At 29.9% G+C, this 24515-nt stretch overlaps 1 protein-coding gene across 1 annotated transcript in view; it reads right to left on the reverse strand.

The window, feature by feature from the left end:
• Positions 1 to 20373, reverse strand: part of LOC113554103 (reversion-inducing cysteine-rich protein with Kazal motifs) — a 40523-nt gene extending 20150 nt beyond the window's left edge. Inside the window, exons 1-3 of the mRNA XM_026957796.1 lie at positions 20156 to 20373; positions 17608 to 17657; positions 1106 to 1186 (exon numbers count right to left, since the gene is read on the reverse strand). Of these exons, the coding sequence (XP_026813597.1) occupies positions 1106 to 1186; positions 17608 to 17657; positions 20156 to 20255 (231 nt within the window). The 5' untranslated portion in view covers positions 20256 to 20373. The remainder of the gene's footprint in view (positions 1 to 1105; positions 1187 to 17607; positions 17658 to 20155) is intronic.
• Positions 20374 to 24515: the final 4142 nt, after the last annotated feature.

Here is a 24515-nt window from a genome sequence, read left to right on the forward strand (position 1 = left end):
TATATATATTATATATATAGCTATAATAATTAATATTCGTTCATACTCAGATTTAATGAAAATTCTTCTCATTTCTTCGTGGCCAAGGGACGCATATCGTTCAACATTTCGTATAATTTATTATAAAAAAAAATATTTTAGAATATTCACTTTATTTTCGTGTATGCATAATATGTGCGCATTACACGCGCGACAGACGCCGAAGGGAGAAAAAAGACACATTTCGGAAAACGAGCCAGATCCTGCCGGCAGATAATATGAGCGTATATATATATATATAATATTATGGTGTGTATATGCGCACACCGGTGTCGGATTAAACGGACCATGTGTAGGTATTCACCCCAAGAGTCGGGTCGGATTACCCACACGTGTTGTGCGTGCGAGTGTGTGCGTGGAACGCGATTTATCTGAAATGACTCCAATATTATATTATTTACAGTAGAGTAGGTGCCCATAATATAATGGTCTTATAACCCTGCGTGGGCGTGTGATGTGTAAACACGGTCGGTTATATCGCGCGACCATATTATTGTAATATCGTTGTCGTCAATTCGGAGGCAAAATTTTAATATTATTATTATTATTTTCTTTTTTTTTAACAACCAGTTTTTCATTTGTGTTTGTTTTTTTTTTTTATTTTGTCTTTATTCCTGTCTCAATATTCGTTTATAGGGAAAATATCGTGTAGGTTTTTTTTTTTTACCTCTAAACACAACAACTGGTTTAAATACGGAGACATCATCGTTCCCCGCTGCACCACACCGACCACAACACGACGAAACATCAGATAAAAGTACGCGACACCGCTTCAGCTAGTATATATTCACTTAAAAATGTATTTGTTATTTACATGATATTAAATTATTATTCAACGGGAACGGATAATATATTGCTGTGTAGTTATTTGTGTTCAAATTTTCGAATTTGAAAACTTTCTAAATGATTGTTTGAAATAAAATGTTTACTTACGAATAATATAGAATACGAGTATTAAACTGTATAATATTATATACAATTTTAGTTTCTACAAATTCTCATTATGATTACGGTATTTAATATATTTTTAATATTTAAAACACCAAATATTGAAATAAATACTCACGTTTTTGGCGGAACAATGATTATAAAAATCGGTTATCCGCCCAGCTATTTTGTCTTTTGGGTATTCTTGTAGAACAGCCAACTGCAAAAAAAAAAAAAAAATGTTTTATATGAAACAGTCATCAATATGTAACTGAACACAAGATAAAACTATTTCATATTAATATATATTATACGTAACATATTCCACATTTAAAAATTAATAATTTTATTTCCACATTCTTAATATATAAGATTGTTATTTGAAGATATAAGCTACACGCGACTATTCCTACTTATAAAATACAATTTATTTTATGATAGATTGTTATCAGAATTCATAAAATGACATAAAGTTATAAATTTATAATCCTGATAGCTGTTTCGTAAAATCATAACTTACGATTATTGTACTACATGATACACGTATGGAGATAAAATTAACATGCCTTTAAAATGTATTGAATATCTAGTAAAAATCGTGTATTTTTTTGCTTTCGATGTTTTTAAAATGGGTTTTATTTAGTGTATTACGGGCAGTTTAAGAAATATTTTGAATTTTTCTTTATTTTAATACAAAATTATTTTTGAATAAATTAAAATTTAAAATGTTTTATGTTGTTTTTATTATATCTTAAAATTATCATAATTCATAAAATGCGAGGTATATGAAATATATTTTTTAACGTAATAACAATCCATCAAACTGTTTATGTTTTTTCGTGCTACTATATTTATTTCCACTTGATGGTTTTATGGTGAGATTTAATATGATTTCTCACAGTGCGCACAGCTTGAGTTTGTTTTTCTGATACACGGAGCTGACAGGAAATATTGGACGTTATTAATGAACATCTCTAGTTTAATCTTGAAACAGTAAAATATCAGTGAATTAATGTCACGAGAATTATATATGTCACATCTGGTTATATAGTCGCGTACATATTTTATAAGCGAGGGTCTAAAACTCTTAAAAGAATTTCACATATTATAACGAATATATAATAATTTTAAGTTTTAATGTATCTTATGTATATGTTATTATGAAATATTGTTTTCTGAGAAAAAAACATGTTTATTTTTATTTCATTATAATTTATATACGCAATAAAAATCAGTTTGAAGATTCTAAACGTCCAAATTTATTAACGTAATAAAAATGCGATTTCACAAACTGATATTCAGCCGTTAAAAAATGTAATTATATTTTTTGAATTACTCAATTATACAAATATTTATCGAGAATCTTGAATTTTAAATATTTTTAATGACTATTAGGAATAGTTTTCGTTTTTTTTGGACTATATGCGGTGCGGTGACAGGTTTGATTAAACCTAAATAATGTAATACTTCTAAGCGTATATAACTACTTATAAATAATATTGGTATAACCTCTGAATATATATAATTATAATATTATATATGTTGAATGTCACATAACATCTTCAAAAATATTTTACCGGATAAATACGCGTAGTCAGGGAAACGATAGAAGGACATTGTCACGTATTACGATGAAAAGAAAATTTGATGTACTTATACCTATTTTATATTATAAGATAATATTCCTTACACGTTACTATGGCGTAACGTGCATAGACCAACGCTATATCATCGGATATAAAAGAATGGTATATGTGGTGGTAAGTGACAAAATTACAAAATAGTCGTCTGGCATATATTTATGAATTATATTAGTATACATAGCATGTACAATGTATGTTTTTCGTTCCGCGAGACGAATGTTTTTGGTTCAAAATCGTGGACTTGTTTTATTATGTATGAAGAAGTTACAATAATAATAATAATAATAATAATAATAATAATAATATATTTTGTGTCATAACGTAATTGTCACGGTCATAAATGACCCGCGTATAATATGATTAGATAAAAGTATTGCAATTTGATTTTTTTTTTTAGTAAAATTGTTAAAATTTAAGTAGACCAATTTTTTAACATTTTCAGGACACTTATATTCATCGTAATAAATATACATATTACATTATGCAGTTAAAAGGTTATATATTTGACATTTTACGAATTAAAAAAAATTGAAAAGTTGGAAGTAGTTTTTGTGATGATGCACATCAATATTATACATCTATAAATTGTAAATACACATTACTTTCATGTACATTTTATGATATAAACAATATGGTTTTCATAATAAATGTAAATTGTAATGAAAAAAAACACAGAAAATATCCAAACTACACCCCGGTGCTTCTTAAACGGTACTCTACTGTATATAATGGGCGAATATCGTATCTTAAGTAGTTATTAGTGACGTTTGGTTTTCACTTATCGAGCTCACTATAATAATATAGTCACTAATATGATGCGTCCGTAGATCCTGTGCCGCCGCCGCCGCCGCCGCGTGCCGCGGGCTGTTTGCTTTTCGACGTTTCAATTAACCCGTCACACTCCGGAACAAGGAGAGAAATTCTCAAACATATATACAGTAGGCATATGAGCCGAAATAATACAACAATGTTATTGTCGAAGCTGTTGGTTTGTGGGAAAATGTATTATTTTTAGCTTACTGTATAACATATTATAGCTTCAGTAGGGAAAAGTTTGAATTAGGCGTAGTTATATAAATACGATTTTTAAATCTGTATTGTGTATCTTTTCGATTGTTTATGTTGTATTTAGGCCTTTTTAGATCATTTTTAGTAAGTATTTTTTTTTCGATATTTTTAATAATTCTCTATGAATTATTTAGACGACCCCATTTATTTCTCAGTACACGTCACACATGCCTACATAGAGAATGCATAATTTAACGTACTATTCTTTGTAGGGGAGTATATAATATGTGAATATTATATATTATTCGTGTGTCGTGTGTATGCGGCGGGTGGCGTGTTGAATAATGAAAAAAAAAATACAAAGCCTATGAAAAAATGCATTTGAACGACTACAATAATAATAAGAGTAAAAACAATAACACAATCGGTAAATATTATACACAATATATACATATATTATAGTAATATAAATGTCATTTTTTGAATGCTATTATTTTTCTCTCGATTACGAATTCGGACGTCGGCGACGGTATCGGTCCCGTGTGCGTGCGCGTCCGACAAACAAATAGAAATTCGGTTCGTTGTCCATGCAAGTCCCGTCGAGTATATAATAATATTGTATAATACTCGTATTATAATGTTAGTCTGCTTTTAATTTATTTTTTTTTTGTTGTACGCGTAAGCCACTCAATGTCCATATCCGTTTTACGCGATTCAATGTTCTTCCGTTTCCCATAATTTGTAAACACCAAGAGTTGATACTCAGTTAATCGTCAAAGAGATGTTTATAACATTATTAGTTATTACTATAGTGCTGTTGACGGACGACAAACGATAAAACAAAAATCCACTATACCTACCCGAATCGAAAATCGTCACAATCGTTGTATAACCTAAATATTATAAAAAAACTATTAATATTTTAAGTATAGTAGCACCTATCTTAGTGTTTCGAGTAACTAAATTATTTGGTTTAAAAATTTAAAAATGAAGAAGGGAAAATGTCCGCTGTTTTAAACGTTTGGGTTTAGCGTATTATAAAAGTAAATTTACATTTTACTGTGACGAGTGTGATGTTTATCTGCGAAAACGTTATTATTTAATACGACCATTGCAGTTAGACGGTAGGAGAGTATATTAATAAATTGGTAGTAACTTGTAGTCGTAGTCATATAGCAGGTGATAGAAAACGCCGAGAAGATAGAACTTGAATAGTGGCAGGATCGTTGTGGTATAGACGAATAGTGTAATACTATTTTATGATAAAGTACTCCGTTAGAGTATGTTATGGTCACTGAAATGTTTTATAAATTAAACGGTTACTCGTAGAGACGACGACGATGAGTGTATATAGGGCTATTATAAATTTAACATAAATTAAAAAGTCGTAAATCGTACTTTTTGGTTAAAAGTATTATACGTTTATTTAAATTATTATACATGGTTTAAAGGCGCTTAATAAACAATATAAAATATAAATCTAAAATAAGAACACTACAAAAATTTTATTCCGTAGTATGAAACATTAAGTTTAAATTATAGATATGTGACAATTTTGTTTCGTGGATGTGGGTTAATTAACATTAATTCTATGCCTTTTTTTTAATAGGTTTTGAATTAATTAAAATAAGCGAATAATTATATTATTAGTATTAATTCAATTTATCGTCCTTGAAATACACTAAAATATAATTATTTTTGTTAAAAGTATAAAATCACTTAACACTTTCCGGAATTAAAAATAATGAATTGGCATGTGCGCACGCGACGTTTGCCAAACCATCTAATATTCTAACACTCTAAATATGTTTTGGACCATATTATGGTTACATGACGCTTATATAAATTATTTTAATACATACGCACTAAAATCAGTGATTTTAATAATTAGTTAATTATATCAGAGTAATAATAGAATTAAATTGTAATTTAATTTGATATGGAAGCAACGTGATTGTATTACGTTTGGAAGTCTCTTCGAGAAATATATTTTAAATTCCATAATTTCGAGTGAACAAACAACTAAAAACTATTTGACACAATCTATTATCCTGTATACAAAGTATATTATAATGTATAGTGCCTGTGTTATATTATAGACGTTTAATTCGAAAATAATGACATCGCGGCTTATCGATACATAACAGAATACCTATTATAAATCATAAATGTATACAATACATCACTATAAACTATTTAAAGTCATACGTATTTGACGTATCGTCGTTTTTTAAAATTAACTATACATAATATCATATACACGGATCAATATTTAAATGAAGGACACTATGGTTGTTTGAAAATGATAAATTAGTGTAACTCATAGCAGTATAGTATCGTAATGGCATGGTTGTACATTATATTCTATTTATGGCAGAACTCGGATACGCGTGTCACCCACAGTCGACTATTATTATTTTAGAAATAATATATTTATATAACTTATAGCATTAATGTAGGTACCCCATAGTCCCTACAACACGATATAATAAGTCGTGAGTGGCGTACCTGCAGATATAATAGTCTTGGTTATTCACCCTGTTTGCGTATGCTGTTCAATATAACAGTGGTGTGAAATATTCACAACCTATATTATGTGGAGTGCTGCAGTGTGTATTATAGTATAACTGCGACACGTCATTTATGAGGGTGGTCAACGCCGATCCTTTTACTGTATAGGTTTCTGCAATTGGTTCGGGGGTCGAAACAGGATTGGGCGAATAAAGTGAAAATGAAACAAAGAAATTGTATTTTAAAATATCGAAACATCGTACGGATAAAATGCGCATATTACACGCGTGGTTAAACGTGATACTCGAAACTGTCACTGATTTAATGATAAATATATCCTTAAAAACTCGTATGATTTATATTTAAAAATTCGAGTTTGGACGAACAAGAAGCGTACTACGTTTTGTTCCCGCGGCAATCGGTTAAATATTTGAAAATATTCAACCCCCCACGCGCGGGCACACACATGCGGACAATAAAATATTATGTCGGTGTACAATAGTAATAATAATAACACAACGATTTCGGGCTGTGGAAAAGACGCAAGTGCGTGCATATGACGGTGCACCCCGCGACGACGAACAAAAACCCGTTTTGCGTCTCGCGGTATACGATTATATTATTATTATTTACATTAATATACATATTATTATTGTAAATATATATATGATGCCAGTCGGAGGTCGTCGCCAAAACGGTATAATATTTATTTTCGTTATTACAAAACATATACGGACGAGAGGAAGTCACCGCGACTGGTTTGTGCCGGTTTCCGACGAGGCATATTAAAACAAAAGTTTCACTACTGCGGTGTTACCTGTGTTTGCCTAGCGCTCGCGATTATTCAACATAATATACCGACTGTATTATAATAATAATAATAATATATTTACAAGAATGTCGTGTAATTGAAACGTCGACTTGAGATCGCGTTTGGACGTAGGCCAGCGTCGGGTCGTCGTCGTCGTCGTCCGTTGTTTGTTTGCCTATTAACTTTATCAAGACGGCGGCGGCGGCGGCGGTGCACCGGTTGATTTAAGACATCCGCGCGATAGACGGGACACCTCGGCTGAGTTGGCCTCACATTATGCACACTCGTATATCGTACACATATACACGTTCACACGTAGCGGTACAATCTGCTTACACTTGCACGTAATAATACTTAACGAGCAGTAAAGGGCGCGTTGTGATTTATATATTATTATTATTATTATTATTTATTATATATAGGCATATAGGTATCGTGATGGGTTATATATATATATATATATATATAGGTATAAATATACACGTTATTGCATGTGCGACGCGGAAGAAGCACACGTGTGCGGAATTCCTGTTGTACGCTGCAGGGTTGACTGTGCGGTGGTCGACGTTGGAAAACAACACCAGCGTATATAGACAGCAGTAAGGCAGATTTTCAAAAAAAAAAATTATGTGGTATTTGAATTAGTGTAGAAACTATTTACACGTTTTTGTTTCTTCCAAAAATTTCTTTAGAACTTGAAACATGCAATTTACATGCACTTTGGTTAAAATATTCGAGAAAAGCATATTGTTTAGGACTCAGCGTTCAACATAAGTCAAAATGTGGGCATCACAACTGACGACCAATATCTAATATATTCGAAATGATGGAAAAAACATGCTAATGCTCTTAAATCATAATAATATTGCAACAGTTCGCTCAATAATTGTAATAATCTTTAACTATTATAGAATATTAGAATGAAATGAAAAAAAATACGGTCATAGGGGGAGTGGCGAGAGGAAATCGCAAGAACACTCATCAAAACAACAAAACCGTCACTGTATAGTGTTAATGCGTTGCGAGGACTTGCCAGTATATCACTTGCCTGCGCTCGTGAATTTTCCGATCGGTGTCGTTCGTACGGACTTTGGATCTTAATTTATGTTTTATCACCGAATTCTGTGTGAAAAAGTTAAGCGCGCATGTCTGAGCCGCTCGACCGGAAACGACCGTACCATGATGTACATTAAAAAATATATACGTGCAGTATGCGCACCTTATAATGATATAATATTATGTATATATATATTGTTAAAATACGTGAGTATATAATATAATTATCATTTGGAAAAGACACATTCTCGAGAAAATGACGTATACGATACACGTTTCGTTATTATTACTATTGTTATTGTTATTATCGTGAAAATACGTTTTGAATTTTTAATATAAAAAAAGATATCATATTGTGTTATATTTGCATTTTATATTATTGTGGTCGGCGGATATCAAGACTCAATATTTTTTAAATGTTTCAGATTTTTATTATTTTTATCTTAGTCAGATTTTATTTGAAGGTTTATTTTCCGAATTCCGAATTCCTCATTAGCTGATTTTTTTATAACTTGAATTATTTTTGTTTTCAAAGCCAAATTGGCTGATGGAATATATAAATGTTAAGTCCAGAATTCAATTAATGATAAAATTAACATGACGATTTCACCGGAAGTAATGGTCAAATTAATTTAATACGTTTTTAAATAACTCTACTTCGTTCTGTAAATGTGTTTAGTTATATAAATTTATTTATATTTGATATGTAAATGATAAAAATAATAATGGTTGTAACAATAACAAATTATAATATACTGCAACCGCTTAAATTATATCATTGAATTAAATATCGCTTAATTAAAGTTTAACATTAATTTAGATAACAAAATACTTGTTATGCTTATAACATTGTTTTTGATCCGTATAACCTTTTCATTAATAAAGAATAACGATGTTAATTAATATTTATGGTAATTTAATTAGTAATTTATATTTGTTTAATTTATTAAATAGACTTTGACAGAAAATTAATAATATAATTACTTAATAAATAGAACGCAATAAATACACGCATCCAGTAAATAAAAAAGAACGCGCTTTTCAATCGTTTTTTCGGAATTATATCCAAATTATGCGTTTTTATATTAATACATAGTGTTAAAAGTTATGACTGTTGATCCCATGTGAAACTCATTAACAGATTACGTTGACGTTTATTAGGGTGAAATGAAATTCCCCTACTACAAATCTCGTTTAAAAATAATTACCATGGTTCGGAACTAATTACTGTTTAATTATTTAATAGATTTATATTTGAATAAAAATAGAGAAAATTATGTATTAAAAATATAATTAAAAATGACGCGCGAACTAATTTGTAAATAGACGCGTATACAAGCTTGATTGTAAGAAATATGTCGAAAAATAGTAATTATAACCCTGAACTCGTCCGCACATTTTGATGTGTTCGCTTATTTTTATTAACATATAATTTGTTCAAGATCATTATTGTTCAGATTGATTACGGCGAAACGAGTTTCGAGATAAGATAAAAAAAAAAAAAAAAAGTGCTCAAACAATAATATAATTAAATTTGTAGGTAGGTACTAATAATAATGTGAACGAGATGAAAATATTGGATATTTCGAGCGACAACGTCATCGCAGACGATAAATGGCGGAAATATACGTCGTAGTTGGGTTCACATAATGTTTACATGGATTTTCATTCGTTCGGGGAGGATAATATGATATAATATTGTTTCGGCCCGATAGACCATAATATTGTATACGAGAAAAACGTGTCAATGTTTTTTCAGCCTCCGCCACACATTTCACATTCCCACGTGCAGAACCGCGGACATGTGCGCGCGCCGAAATACGCGTACGCACCATATAACAATACTTAGTATAATTTATCTAGTCGTCTATCTCTCTCTCTCTCTCTCTCTCTCTTTAGAAGGCCGGCTGAAACTTCGTGTGCGTGTGTGTTTTTGTACACTTAGCGCTGCTGGAACCGAGACGATCAGCCACGAATCCCTGAATGTGAATTCCACCTCGAATTGGACTGGGTGGACGTATATTATAGTCGTATATGCATGTATTATTACGATGCACGTATCTATTATATGATGTGTAGGTACACATTTTGTCACTGGAAATGCGGTTGAAGGGATTACACCGAGCACAAAACTCACGGACAAAAAAGATATTCGGAAATTTACATAACAATATGGCGCGTATACCCAGGCTACGTGCGTCAGCATTCAATTTGATTGTGTACGTGTAAAGGAGAAAAAACTTAATCATAAAAATTATAATAACGTAGGTACAACACATATTATCTGTCATTCGGCGAAGAAAGGACAACGCGTGTCGTCAACTTATTATAAGTACCTATATATTATATTATATCATTATTTAGAATAATATTATGCATAATATATAGCTGGTATGTGCGATGTACTTACCACACGTAAATCGTTAAAGTGTAAAATGTTTGAATGACTTAAAAATACGTTTCATCTGAATATAAAAGTATTTATGTAAAATATAAACCTATAATATATATTTAGAGTTTACATTGAGATACTTACAGAAATTTCAATTTCGTTATTTCTATTTTATTCATTTCAATAAAACCCTCATTCGTTATACTGAATCACACAAGGTTATTAACTCATGGATTAACGAAAATTATTAACAATAATATAAAATGACGGTGACTATTTTAATGAATAATTTCATCTTAGCATAAAAATATACTTTAAATTAAAATAAATACATCACAAACGAATAAATACGGTTCCTTTTGCATAAAAAAAAAAAAAAACACGTACTACTTATTATCAAAGATACATGGTATATTATATACAGACAATTATAATAGTGTAATTATAATAACTACAATAATATAGTATATTATAAGTATCTGTATCTGCTATATTTAACATCTTATAAAAATATAATACTGTGCATGCTGTAACTTAACCATAATATAATGTATGTGTATATTCCCGAAATACTATGAATATTTTCGTTCTGTTTTTGTAGAGAAATTATGATTATTGTAGTCTTGTTATGAACGATTGTATAACAACACAAAATATTGGACTTGCGTCCTTAAATACAATCTGCGCAAACCATTTAATATTTTTTTAAACTTTTAGTTACAGCGCGTATACGTAAAAAAAACCAAACCTCTTTCGAAAATAGTTAAGTCGATTGTTTAAGTGGCGTACTTATACTTTAGTATACATATATCGCCATTACACACGGCTATAATGTTACTTTAGAGTGTTTTCCGACCTAGGTGGCTATAATATGCAAATGATGAATACTAATGCGGTTTTAATGGATTTTTTAATGTGAGGCGAGATAATTGTCGCCTTATGTGGTATCAATATGTAAATTTCACTCGTTAGGTTTGGCAGCTGTTTAGATAATCTCACACCTCCGATCGATCTCATGACATTAATAAATAGCCGTTTAATTTTTATCTCCATCCGTGGTAGGTCATTGGATACGTTTGACTTCAGGATATTGTAATATTATATAGGTACTTACTATATTCACCATAAGTCCATAATATATATACCTAATAATATGTTAGTGCATATACACAATCATAAGTATCTTTGTGGTATTCTAGGATAAGTCATAAAGAAGAGATAATATTATTTTTCTACGCAATCTCGATCCGACATTACATAATATTGTATCGATCGATCGCAAAATATTTATTTTCCATAAATTGTAATTTATCATAGTATTAATAGTTAAACATTTTATGATAAAAAAATTATGACGTCTTTAGTTGCTAACGATTATGACTGCGATAATAATGATCTATAGACAATATTAATTTTTTCATAATGGCCCCCACATTAGGAAGAATTACTCAAAATCATCTTTTTCCACGACGTCAAGTAATATAATAGATTATGAAGCGTTCAATAATATTATTGCCGTATCATAATATAATAATAATACTGTTACTACTATGTCATAACATATTAATTTATAAATTATAATAATGTTGTATCAATGTTCGCACGGTTCATCACGCATGCATCGTAATCGATATGTTAACAACAGGTTAGAATATATTCACTCGTCGTCCCAAGAATCGAATCATTTTTCGCGTAATTATTACACCGACTGATAACTGTTGACTGTAAGATATTGCATATATTATACTCATACAATATATATATGTAGTAATTTAATCTGCTGCAGCAGCCGATAACAGGTACGACATACTTGTTGATTCATTTTACATAAAACACTCAGTATCTCAAAAAGTGTGTTTTTTTAAATATTTCTTAAACCACCATTTTTTTTAAACTTTTGGAATAATCACAAAAATTTTTGATTTTAAAATTCAAAGCGAGTAAAGAGCTTCAAAGAGTAATTTTTTTCTGACATTTTCGATGAATAAATTATTAAAATTAAAATTTTCAACGAGTATTTAGGTACCTAATTAATTTTATAACTAAATTAAGTTTGTATAAGTCATAAAACTGACACGAGTGATACAGTAGAAAATTTCTGGTAAAATGTTTATTCACTACAAAAGTTTAAATAATTAAAGTTTTATAGTTACTAGTGAAAAAGTTTAAAAAAATATATACAGTATAATATGTGATTTTTTTTCTGGCAGCAATTAGTTAAACCTATCATATATGTCCTTATTTAGTCCATATAAAAAATAAAGGCTTCAATAAACATTTTTACCATCAAAATTGTTTGTATAATCAGATTCACAAGTTGGACTATTTTAAATGTATCCAAAAAAATTTTAATCTAATTTTAATTTTTTTTTTTATTTACAGTATACTAAAAACTAAACATAAAAAAAATTAAATTATACATGTAATGCTAGAGTCTCTTAATGATAAATAAAAAAAAATTGAAAATATTAATTAGAACAAAAGTTATTCTAAAAGTCAGTTATATTTGTTACACTCTGTTTAATACAAATACATTATTTTATATAATAACCTAACCTAACTTACATAAATATAATTTTATAGATTTCAAGTATTAATATTTCAATTAATTTAGAAAAAGTATTTGCATAAGTAAATCAGATTTCTATCATAGCAGAACATGAAATGTATTTCGATATTCTAAGAAGTTAATAAAAATAAAATAGCTCATTTCATTAATACGATAATAATGAGGGTTTTTTTATCATGCTACATTGATAAGACTTAATAAATTGTTAAATACCAATGGTAATTATTTAGTAATCTTATTATTGCATCTAACCAACGTTATCACACCGAGATTAAAGCATAGAGTATACCTTAAAACACAAGTTAATAAAAAATTGTTTGGTCGAAAAGTAATTTTTAGTACTTATATTAATCTACTAAGGTGATTAAATATTGAAGGGTCTACTTTACACGATAAAATTGTATTTTCGAGATGTATAAATATTATAGATTTAAATAATTTAAGGATTTGGTTTATTTTATACTTATATATTGCATAACAATTTTGAATTTGCTCATTATTCTTATATTTTAAGATCGTATCTATACAAGTTGGAAATAATTCAAATCATTTGGTGATTTTCTAACATACCTAGTCATTTTCGCAATTTACATTATAGTCTATTAATAATGTTGTCATCAACATGCAGGTTTTTTTTATCTACAGGTAATAAACTTTTCAAGTAAAACCTTAATGATAAAACCAATTAGTTTAACTACTCATTACATAAAGTACTCAATTATAATGTAAGTTCAAGAAAGTTTAGGTTCAAGACAGTAAAATTTAACAAAGACTTTAATATTACAAGTTAAGACATAATTATCATTATTTTTAATATTATTAATAGAAATTTAATTATTGAAACATAGCAATGTAAATATTATTTAATATAATATCTTTAGAAATAACACGTCTATTTGGGAGTTTTATAGTTTAGTCTTATATAGATTTGAAATCATATATATGGCTGAATTCTGTCTGATAATATGCCTAATTAAGTCCAGTTTTTACCAATAGATACTCTAACTATAATATTGCCAGTTCTAAGTGTGTAAAAATAGAAGAACAATTATTTTGTGTTATTTTAATTTTTGTTGGACTCAATTAAGATATATTTTCGACTTAATTATTTTATTTTTTAGACCAAATTAGGTGTAAATACATCCGTTCGTTTCAACGAATTTACATCGTTATATATACTAACCTACCAAGTGTAGTGCTGTTCTATCTTATAGCAAGTAGACGAGCTGTGTTTTAATTGGTCGGCGACAAACGCGAGTGAGCTGCCGTTAAAGTACATAAAATCGAGACCAAATCGCTGGCTATATAATGTTATTATTATAACCACACATAGAGGCATATTATTATTATAGACAATATTCAAAACGAACGTTTCACATGTTATTTTTTTGTTTTTATACCGCACAAAATTCTTGACGGATTTTATGTCCCGACGCAATAAAACGGCACGGCGAGGGCAATAAAAAAACTCCTGGCTCAGATTCGTACACGTACCGCACACGATACGTCAAATATAATATCGTTTATTTGATCGTTCCGTCCATGTTCATATTTTCATGTATACGCGATCGCATTTATACGAGGTGCACATTATAATATCATTATGCAGTCGGTGTTGTTTGGACAAGATTGCATTTCTATATGAGACTATATAATATTATATTGTGAGTATAATATATATATTTTATTTTGAGACGTAATAATAATAATAATATAATCATTTCAATTACAAAATGTTATAATAACGTTACTCGACGAAAATCGAATAAGAATCATTAACATTGCCGGAAGACGGAGAGTTGGTTTGAAGAGACATGCAGATCGTTGACTAAAAAAATTCTTTGTTTCCTATAAACATTATTTACGCGAATGGCAACACCTGTTAAAATTTCAAGAATTGAAAATTTCATTAAATAATGTTAAAATTAAGATGAATTTGGAAGCCGTAAATTTAAATAAAAACATGTACTTATATGACTAAATTGAAAAAAAAATGATATCAGGATTAGAAACATAAAATACAAATTATTAACTATTAACTATTAAGTACATATTTTTATTTAGCACAAATATATTATGATCTCTTAACTATTTATCAAGACACAAATATATTTGTGAAAGTGAAAATTAAAAAAAATAAATATATAAATGTTTAACAAGTAAAATATTTAAGAATAAAACATCTATAATAGTTGTATAGGATTATATAAAAACAACTCAAAATTTAGATTCCACTGATTCTAGATATTTAGTGGAAAAAAAAACAAAGCATTGTTGTAATATTATTATTATTGTGAATTGTTATTAAACCATAACGTTTTTTCAAGTGAAGCGATTAAATATTTTTTTCACCGAATTAAGCTTTTTAAAATGTTAAATATAGTTATTAATTGTACTCGATTTTTACCTATAAATACGAGAGTACATAATAAGTATACGTATTATAATAGTAATTCGGTGTATTAATTTAAACGTAATCGTTATAATAGTTATTTAAGTAATTATGATTTATGATTATTTTAAACACGGCTACCTAAACGTTGCAACGACAACACCAAAAAAGTAAATAATATTTTATTAGAGTCCAATAAATGTTTAATAGGTTTTAGCAGACGTCTTGGTGACTAAACTCGCACGTAAGTGTGAATCGAGATCAAAACTGTTCGTAAACGTGTGCAATAGTGCAATGTGTGTACCTGCTATACGGATAAAATGCAATCGCAGGCGATGTAATAAGAAAAATATAAGACTTTTATGCTCGACGAACATATTATTATCATATTCTTTATTATGTCTTAATGAATAGATTTTATATTGTTATATATTGTATGATTTGTACAACTTACACGATAGTCGTCCGGACCGGTGGCGAACAAGGTGTTAGGACGCGTTTTGTAAATAGAATGATAACGAAAATCGTGTGCGAAACAAACGAAAAAGGAAAATAATAATAAAAAAAAAATGCAAACTCACATAATACACCTGTCACCGGGGCGTTATATTGTTTTTTACGCGTCTTTCTCGTGGACACGAATGCGCGAACAAAACGCTCGGCTGGCAGGGAAATTATTGTTCTATTATAGCCTTTAGTACACTACCTAGTACTATACAACAATAATTAATAGTCTATCATAAGTATAATATTATAATAGCGAACGGGTCTTTTGATGTTACAGTATATGTACAGGATGATTCTCCGCGCTGCATATTTTTCAGCCAAATATTAAGTTTGTATAAAATTGTAAACACCATATGACCGTTTATAAAACTATATGTACATTTTTGAAAACGTATCGAATTATAAAGCTGCGGAATATTTTTTTAGAAAAATGTGGAATATTTTAACCCAAAGCATATATTTATTAGTGTTTTGAGTCTCTAAACTTAGGAAGAAACTTAGGTAGAAAAAGGAGTGAACCGATAGTTAAAGTTTTTATTTTTTGTATACTATTTTGAACTATAAGTTGTAATTTATTAGTAATAATTTTTTGCAAACATTGCAGATGGTAGAATTTTGGTGAAATGTAGTTCTATGTAATGTTTCGTACACAAACATTATAAATTATAATAGATATCGAAAATCAATTTTTTTTTAACGTACAAAATCGCTAAAAATCACAGTGATAAAAATATAAATAAGTAATTTTTAAAGCAATCCGAAACGGGGTTTGAAAAAAAAAAATACGAAATTGTATTATGAAAATTATAGCACGTTTTGCGTTCAAAAGACTGTAATACTATTTCGACTTGGTAATGGCTCTATATATTATGTTGCATTTAACAATTTTCCAAATTATGCGCACGTATAACATAATACACGTGTAACCGCGTAAGTGTAGATATACGAGAGTGAAAAACTGAAAAATATCGCGCGTTCTACGAAACTTATTCGGTATAAAACGTCATATTACAATTCAGTCGATGGTAGGTATGTACGCGATGTATATTATAATATAGGTATAATAATATCTGACGGACGAAATAATTTATGAAAGCAGACATGTCTTGGCAAAACTTACATTATTCGTTCATATATGCACTCGATGCGCGTTGTCGGCGAATAAACAATAATTCATAACGCACAACTGCACAAGACTTGGCCGGTCGTCAAGACTGTATACATTATTATTATTATTATTATTATTATTATTATCGTGTTAAGGCAGCGGTTGCGGATCAAATTCGTGCGGTATCCGCGGTCGTGGTCACCGCATCACTCCGTACATAATATAACTTAATAACTATACCCTACACAAAATATCTATACGTATAATATTTTAGTATATTTGTGCGCGCGTGTATAGGTTACCTACCTGCAGTACGCTATGTGCAGTACTATATATTATAGGTACGTTAAAGTATTGTAATCTTATGAATGATGTACCTATACGTCGCGGTGACCATAATATAGTACTACCTATACATATATATATATGTGCGTATATTATATGTCCAAATGACGTGTATCGCGTTACGTCTCAAGCACGCACACATTATATATATATATATATATAGGCAAGTATAATATGGCTCTGTGTACTCGTATATATATGTATGAATCACAATAAGCACAATATGACGGTTATACACGCGTCGTATATAATATCTGTATATGTGTAATATATATGTATATAGGTGTTTGGGTACTCACTTGTTCGCAGGCTCTCTTACAGTTCCCGGTCACGCGGCCGCAACACTTGGCTGTCAACACACAAATATAATGCAATATAAGACAATCGAAATCGTACGTACAGTTTATAATGTGTACACGAATAATAATAATACGATATACCGTGCACGAACACGGTGTCGGGTCCCGCGGAGAGTCTGTACGCGCGCGCGTAGACCACCCGGTCATGCGATCTCGCGATTTATCGTCGCGCCCGACGCGTCTATATAATATGCGCGTGTATCGATATGCGCAGTCGATATGATGTTATACGACGTCAGACATGACGTTCCTATTTTACGATATTGCGTCCGTCACTCTCCGCCCGGAAAACGTGCGTTCGTATATATATGTACATCAAACAAGTGTACAACAATATATACACACGCGATGGGCCAAGTGCATCGCCCTAGCCGGTCCACGAGTATTTTTAACCCGAACGGCGCGCGACGGGTGTACGCGACGGCGCGAGAAAATTCGCATTTATCATGCTCAATTATTTCCGATTAAAAAGTCTTGTGCCCGGCACACGAACGGCGCCTCGTTAGTACACGATATTATTATTACGATGGTCTATCTCGGATTTCGTGTACTCGCACAGCGAAGATCCCCTTCCCACCCTCCCATTGACACGTTACACGGGGTCTCAAGTCGGAAATAACCTTATGGTCTGTCGCCCGCGCGTCCCATTTAGAAACTCGCGTGTTTGAACAACGTTGCACTCTCACTGGCGCGCGGGATATGTCCGTAATCGCCTTTTGCTGTTTCAGATCAGTGTTTAATGTATATAATGTATATATATATATATATATATATAGCTAATAGTTATATGCCCGCAACGTGTTTGTACTTCAGAAACTGTTCATCGACGTTTATGGCCCAACGGTTATATATGATTATTATTTATTATTTGTACTGTATCGGGGGAAGAGAAAAATGACTAATACGCGCGACCATCTCTCGCTTGAACATACATATATTATGTATACATCATCATCACCACCACGTATGCATACATAGTATTATACGACCACTCACTCCAACACGTGTTTTTCGTATCGGCGTCTGTTTTTCGTTACACGCATGCCACCGGCCGGGAAACGTGTTCAATGGGTATTTACGAAATTCGATACAGAATTTTTTTTACTTTTATGTATACATTTTTCGGAATACGAGTTTATATAGCATCTTAGTCGGTAAAGTATGCTGCAGCTAACGTCTCCGGAAAAACGCGTGAACAACGCAAACGTTTGGAAAACAAATTTGAATTACTGGACTAGACGATTGAGGTATACATATATATTGTTTATAATGTTGATGTTATTCAATAGGTGTATATATATATATATATATATATACATTATATACATAATACATATAGTTCATACTATTTTAATGCAGATTTACGGTGGTGATGGATTCGACGACCTGTCATGTCAAAATCGTGATCGATTAGAATCGTGACGTAATAATTATTGTTATAATAGTACACGCCGTTCCGTGGCATATATGTCACCAATGAGAAAGATAAACTATTTGCTTTAATAACATAATAATATGACGTGTGTGTTAATTAATAATTGTTCGTGTGTACATTATGGAGGGAATATTTCGCCCACAATGAATTTATATTTTACTCTGACTCTATACACATAGCGCTAAGTCATATTTTTGTAATGTAAATTTAAAATTTCAACATAGCTGCTTAGCTGCGGGTAAACAAAAAAAATATTATTTTAAAATAATAGAAATTTATAGGTACTCATACGAAACGATGCAATTATATTTATACCATATTTTTTACTCCGGTTATACATTTAAACTTTTAAAACATCCCGAATAATGTTGATTGACATAACTTGCAACAAATATGTATGGTTTAAATTGCGACAAAATTATGTATATAATAAATTAATTATTTAGCAATACGATTTTTTTAAGAATATATGTTTGAATATAAAAATGTTAATTACATTGATTTTAAATTTATAAAACATATCCAAAATTTCAACAATATATTTTTTATGTAAGCAATTATAAAATTCTATAGTTCAAAACGTTTATTATACTTCTCTGGCATAACGTAAAAAATGTCTATCATACCAAAAATGTTGTCTACTATTCTTTTTCAAAATTTAATAAACAGTAATAAAATTATCAAATTAATATAAATTAAATAAAAATAAAATAATGTATTTTTCTGATGAATATATTATGGTAAGTATCTAATATATTGGTAATAAATTTATTGTTATTTGAATATTTATGGAGTATTTTATAAATTCGTTTTTTTTTTTAAATTTTCAACCAATCCAACCTTGCTTTTCTATTATTCGTTCGGCTAAAAAAAAATTGTCTTTTTTTTAATAAATAACAACATGCCGTTGTGTCAGTATTCACTAAGTATAGCAAATTTTGATTTGCGTGGATGTGTGGTGTTCAAAACTTTTATTGTTGTTATATTATTAGTATACTAATAATAATTGTGTATAGAACATAACTCGTAAGGTTACACAGAGAATGAACTTACCTTTTTCGGCATCGATAAGACGTCCGGCGCATAACACCAACAAGAGATAAACGATCAACATTATACTGTGGTCAGGTGTCTTATGGATGATGCGGATCATTATTCGTTTTGCTGCATATCCGTTGGATCAGCAATCCAAAAACTTTTATAAAAATGATTTTTTTCTACCCGCGAATAAAATTGTACGAATTCGCAGAACGGACGATTAGGCACGAGGGGCACACCACGCGATACTGAACGGCGGTGACAACGAACGCGCGTACTGCACATAATGTTCTATTTGGAGGAGGAGCGTATGCGGCGGCGGGTGTTGTCGGGCGGCGCCCCGATATACTCATTATTATAATATATGTATAACGTACAGGTGACGCCATCTGGCGTGCCGGACTCGATCACGGTTCTAAAAATACGCACAGCCTCCTCCGGACCATTCATCAAACGACAAACGCCGCAGTCACGTCACGTATCGTTTGTGCTTACACTCCGCGGCGGGATAGGAGAGGATAATAATGATACGTTGCGCAGTAGGCAAGAGAAATAAATCCCAAAATTATCGGAAAACGAAAAGATGGCAGTATAGGCACAGTATACTAAGTGACCGCGTACGATTTAAACCAAGACCGTAAGAAAACCACGTATAGAGATCAGTCAACTGTATATTGGCGTTAAATAATTAAATTATTATATAATAAATGAAAAAACTAACCGATTTTTTTGTGAGTACTAATACATAATATAATATAAATAAATCATTTTTTTTTAAATTTAAGTTACATGTTACATTTTTTTTATAACAATAATAATAAACTCTGATTTTTTGCAAATTTTAATAATAATATTATCAACAATAGATAATAGAATGTTATGAAATGATACGTTTTCTAGTTTACACGAGTGCGACGCGCCGCTTACGTGCAGCCTGCCAGCCTCTGCCCTATTATATATAGTTTATTAAAGTGCACCACAACACAGGTTAGGGTTCCGAACCCTGGTTGTAAAATATATTATACCTAGTCAATTTCACCAGTGATAAATTGATCAATAAATAAGTTTTAATTTTCAAGCATTTTAGTAAGTGTTATACAAGTGCCCAATTAGTTTAGTGACCCTAAAATGCAATCGGTATACTGACCCTAATCAAACATTTTATGTTAGGCGCAATTGGTCCCATGCTCAAATTTACCTATTATCAAATTTAAAGTTAAAAATATTATTTAGGAAATGTCATATGGTTTTATCGATAATATCATTTTAAAGTGAGTTATGAACATTTTAAAGTTGTAATATTTTACATAGCTATAACTCACTTCAAAATGATAATATCAATAAAACCATTTGACATTTTTTAGATAATATTTTCATTTCATATTTGATCATATTATAAATTTATTTTAAAATTAAAGCTAACATCGCAAAATATGTTCTGCTGAACGCAGATTTGCTACGATGAACGTTATGGTAAGACAAATATAAATAAATGCGGGTATAACGTCCTCTTAACGTTCAATTCTCTGGCTGTAGAGTTTTTATTAATGACAACTCTTTATGATTTTATATATTTGAATTGATATAACATGTGAAACTCAGCTTCATTTCCTATTAGCAGATGAAGTAATAAATTCAGTAGTCATGTTGTTTTTATTTAGCTTGAATCTTTAAGTTAATAGATGTCAATTTTCATACAAAACCGTTTAGGCCGATTTGTCTTGTGAATTCGGTAATTAAGAAAGCTTAGAAATTTATTAGGTACGCTTTTGATAAAAATGGGTATCGTCAACATTGTTTTCGATGGTATGTTTGTTGTAGTTATGAGTTTCTGGCTATCAGATTAGTGTAAACCGTTGTTTTTATTATTGCGTAGAGTTCAGTGAAAACCTTGTAATGATTATTAAATAGTTTTGGTTTTTTTCTTTTTTTTTTACCAAAACATTTGGTGATGTGGTTAATGATTTATTTTTATAGAATTAATTAGAGTTGTTTCCTATTAGATAAAATCTGATTATTTTTAATTTTAGTTGGAAATTCATGTTTTATCTATCTAGTTGATCGACATGGTGCTGATGATCTATTTAATCGAAGTCCAAAGATCACCGTCACGGCGGTATCTTGGAGGTGAATGATAAGTGTAAAATTTGGAATGCAGTTCTATTTGATTAACCAAGTAAAATAAAGTTAGATAAGATGTTTAATATAAAATAAATAATTTTCAGCTTCTGGTAGGGTAGTGATTGTTGATAGTAAGCAACTACGAGTCGGTTGTCGTTTTGTATTTTCAACTATAGACGAGAAAACTTGTACTAAGAAAATCCGTAAATATTGTAGAATAACTAATTTCATACAACACGGGAGATAGAGTATAATGCATGTGCACTGTGCCTGCGAGCAACGGTATCGCGACTGCATTTAATACTAAATAATATAATTATATCGTTTAATTGTTTTGTTTTTGTGTAGGCACCTAGTTATAAGTTCTCAACAAAAAATGTTTATTCTGTTTTTATTGAACATCTTTATACAACGTATACATGTGTAAGTTATCACAGGTGTTATGTCGATTTTGAACTCAAGCTGTTTTATAGAAAATCTAACGTTAATATACAACAGTGTGTATGTCGGTAATGACGGTAATGTAACTATTGTATTTTTAAATGTAAATCGCATTTTGTGTAATATGAATTATTTAAAACGCTTTTTATATATTTTATTGTGTTCCAATATTTTTACTTTAATAGTTAACTGTAATATCTCCAATGACGTGGTGACAAAATTGAAGTACATTATTTCTGAAAATGATGACATTTGGAAAAACTGTATAGGTAAAAACAATAAAGTTATAGTCGATGGAGAATTTATAAAATTGGAAAAACATTTAAAAGATAGTAATGATTTTCTAAATTCAATTCGAGTAGATGATCCAAATTATATTAATAATTCTTATACTAAGAAATTGTTCGTTGTTTCAAATACACTATATACATTTTTGAAATGTAAGTATTCCATTTTAGTTGCTAAATTACTCAGATTTATTAATAAATCTATTAAGTCATGTCAACATATTAAAGACCCACCAATTGACACGGATGATGTAACAATGAATAATTGTATTGAATTAACCTTGGATAATTTCATAATAATGAAACCATATCTTTCAAAAGCAATTTTCGGATTATTTTATTTTAATAACCTGTCTGAAAATCTCAAATTAAGTGACCAAACATTGTTAATATCACTATTGACCATCAATAAATTTTTATGCAACAAAGATAATGTTGTTTATGAAATTCAAAATTATAAAAGATCATCAAGTGAATATGATAGTTTAGATGAACAACATATTTTTATTGATGCCGATCAACATTTTATTAAATTGGTTAATCAATTGATTTATTCATTAGAAAACTTTTTATGTACAAATTGCTATTATACATTTACGCTTTTGGATTACAATAATGGAGATAGCATATGTAATGATATTAAATGTGGTTCAAAATATACTGTTATTAAAAAAAAAATAAAAGACTTTATAAATATGAGCTATGTTAGAGATTTTAATTATTTAAATAGTTTAAAATTTCATAATGCTATGAATGCTGATGATTTAGAGAAATATAATCGTAGTAACATATATGATTCACAATATGTGTTACTTAAAGAAGTTTTTGGAAATGAAAATGATTTTGCATTTCCACCAATGGAATTTGGATTAGAAAATAGAAAAAACATAGTTAAAATTATTAAAGATGTAGAAACAAGTTATGACATAAGAAAAGTATTAAAATATCAAATTTATTTAACTGAATTCATTGGGAGCATTTTTATTTTCCAAATTCAACATATAACATTTTCCAGTCAATACTCTTATAAAAAAGAAGCGTTTGATGAACTCGAAACATTAATTAAATGTTTTGTTGACTACGTTGATAACTTTATACCTAAAAATTATCCTTCGATTTTGTCACGATTCATAAATGAACTAAAAAATGCATTACTTACGGATCTCAATCAATCTGAATCCAATGGTGTATTAATATCAAAAGAATCACAAAAATTATTAATGCGCAATTCGAAGATTTGGGCAGAAAATCCGTACACCGACTTGTATTTGAATATATCAATGCCAAATTTAATTAAAAAAATCCTAGAGCTCCATTACAATAAATCTTTCAAAACAATATTTGAAATTCTTTTACAAGAATCGAATACACCCGATCATTTTTATTCAATACAGGCTGAAGATCACAAAAAAATGGAAGTTTCCTTCAGTACTTCTAAAATTGATACAGAAGTAGTGTGTTTACTCTTAGCAAAAACACGGGAATATTTGTTATTACTGTGGTCCTATTTAGACAAAATAGAGGAT

This window comes from Rhopalosiphum maidis, chromosome 2 (assembly GCF_003676215.2).
Source record: "Rhopalosiphum maidis isolate BTI-1 chromosome 2, ASM367621v3, whole genome shotgun sequence".
Taxonomy (NCBI): Eukaryota; Metazoa; Arthropoda; class Insecta; order Hemiptera; family Aphididae; genus Rhopalosiphum; species Rhopalosiphum maidis.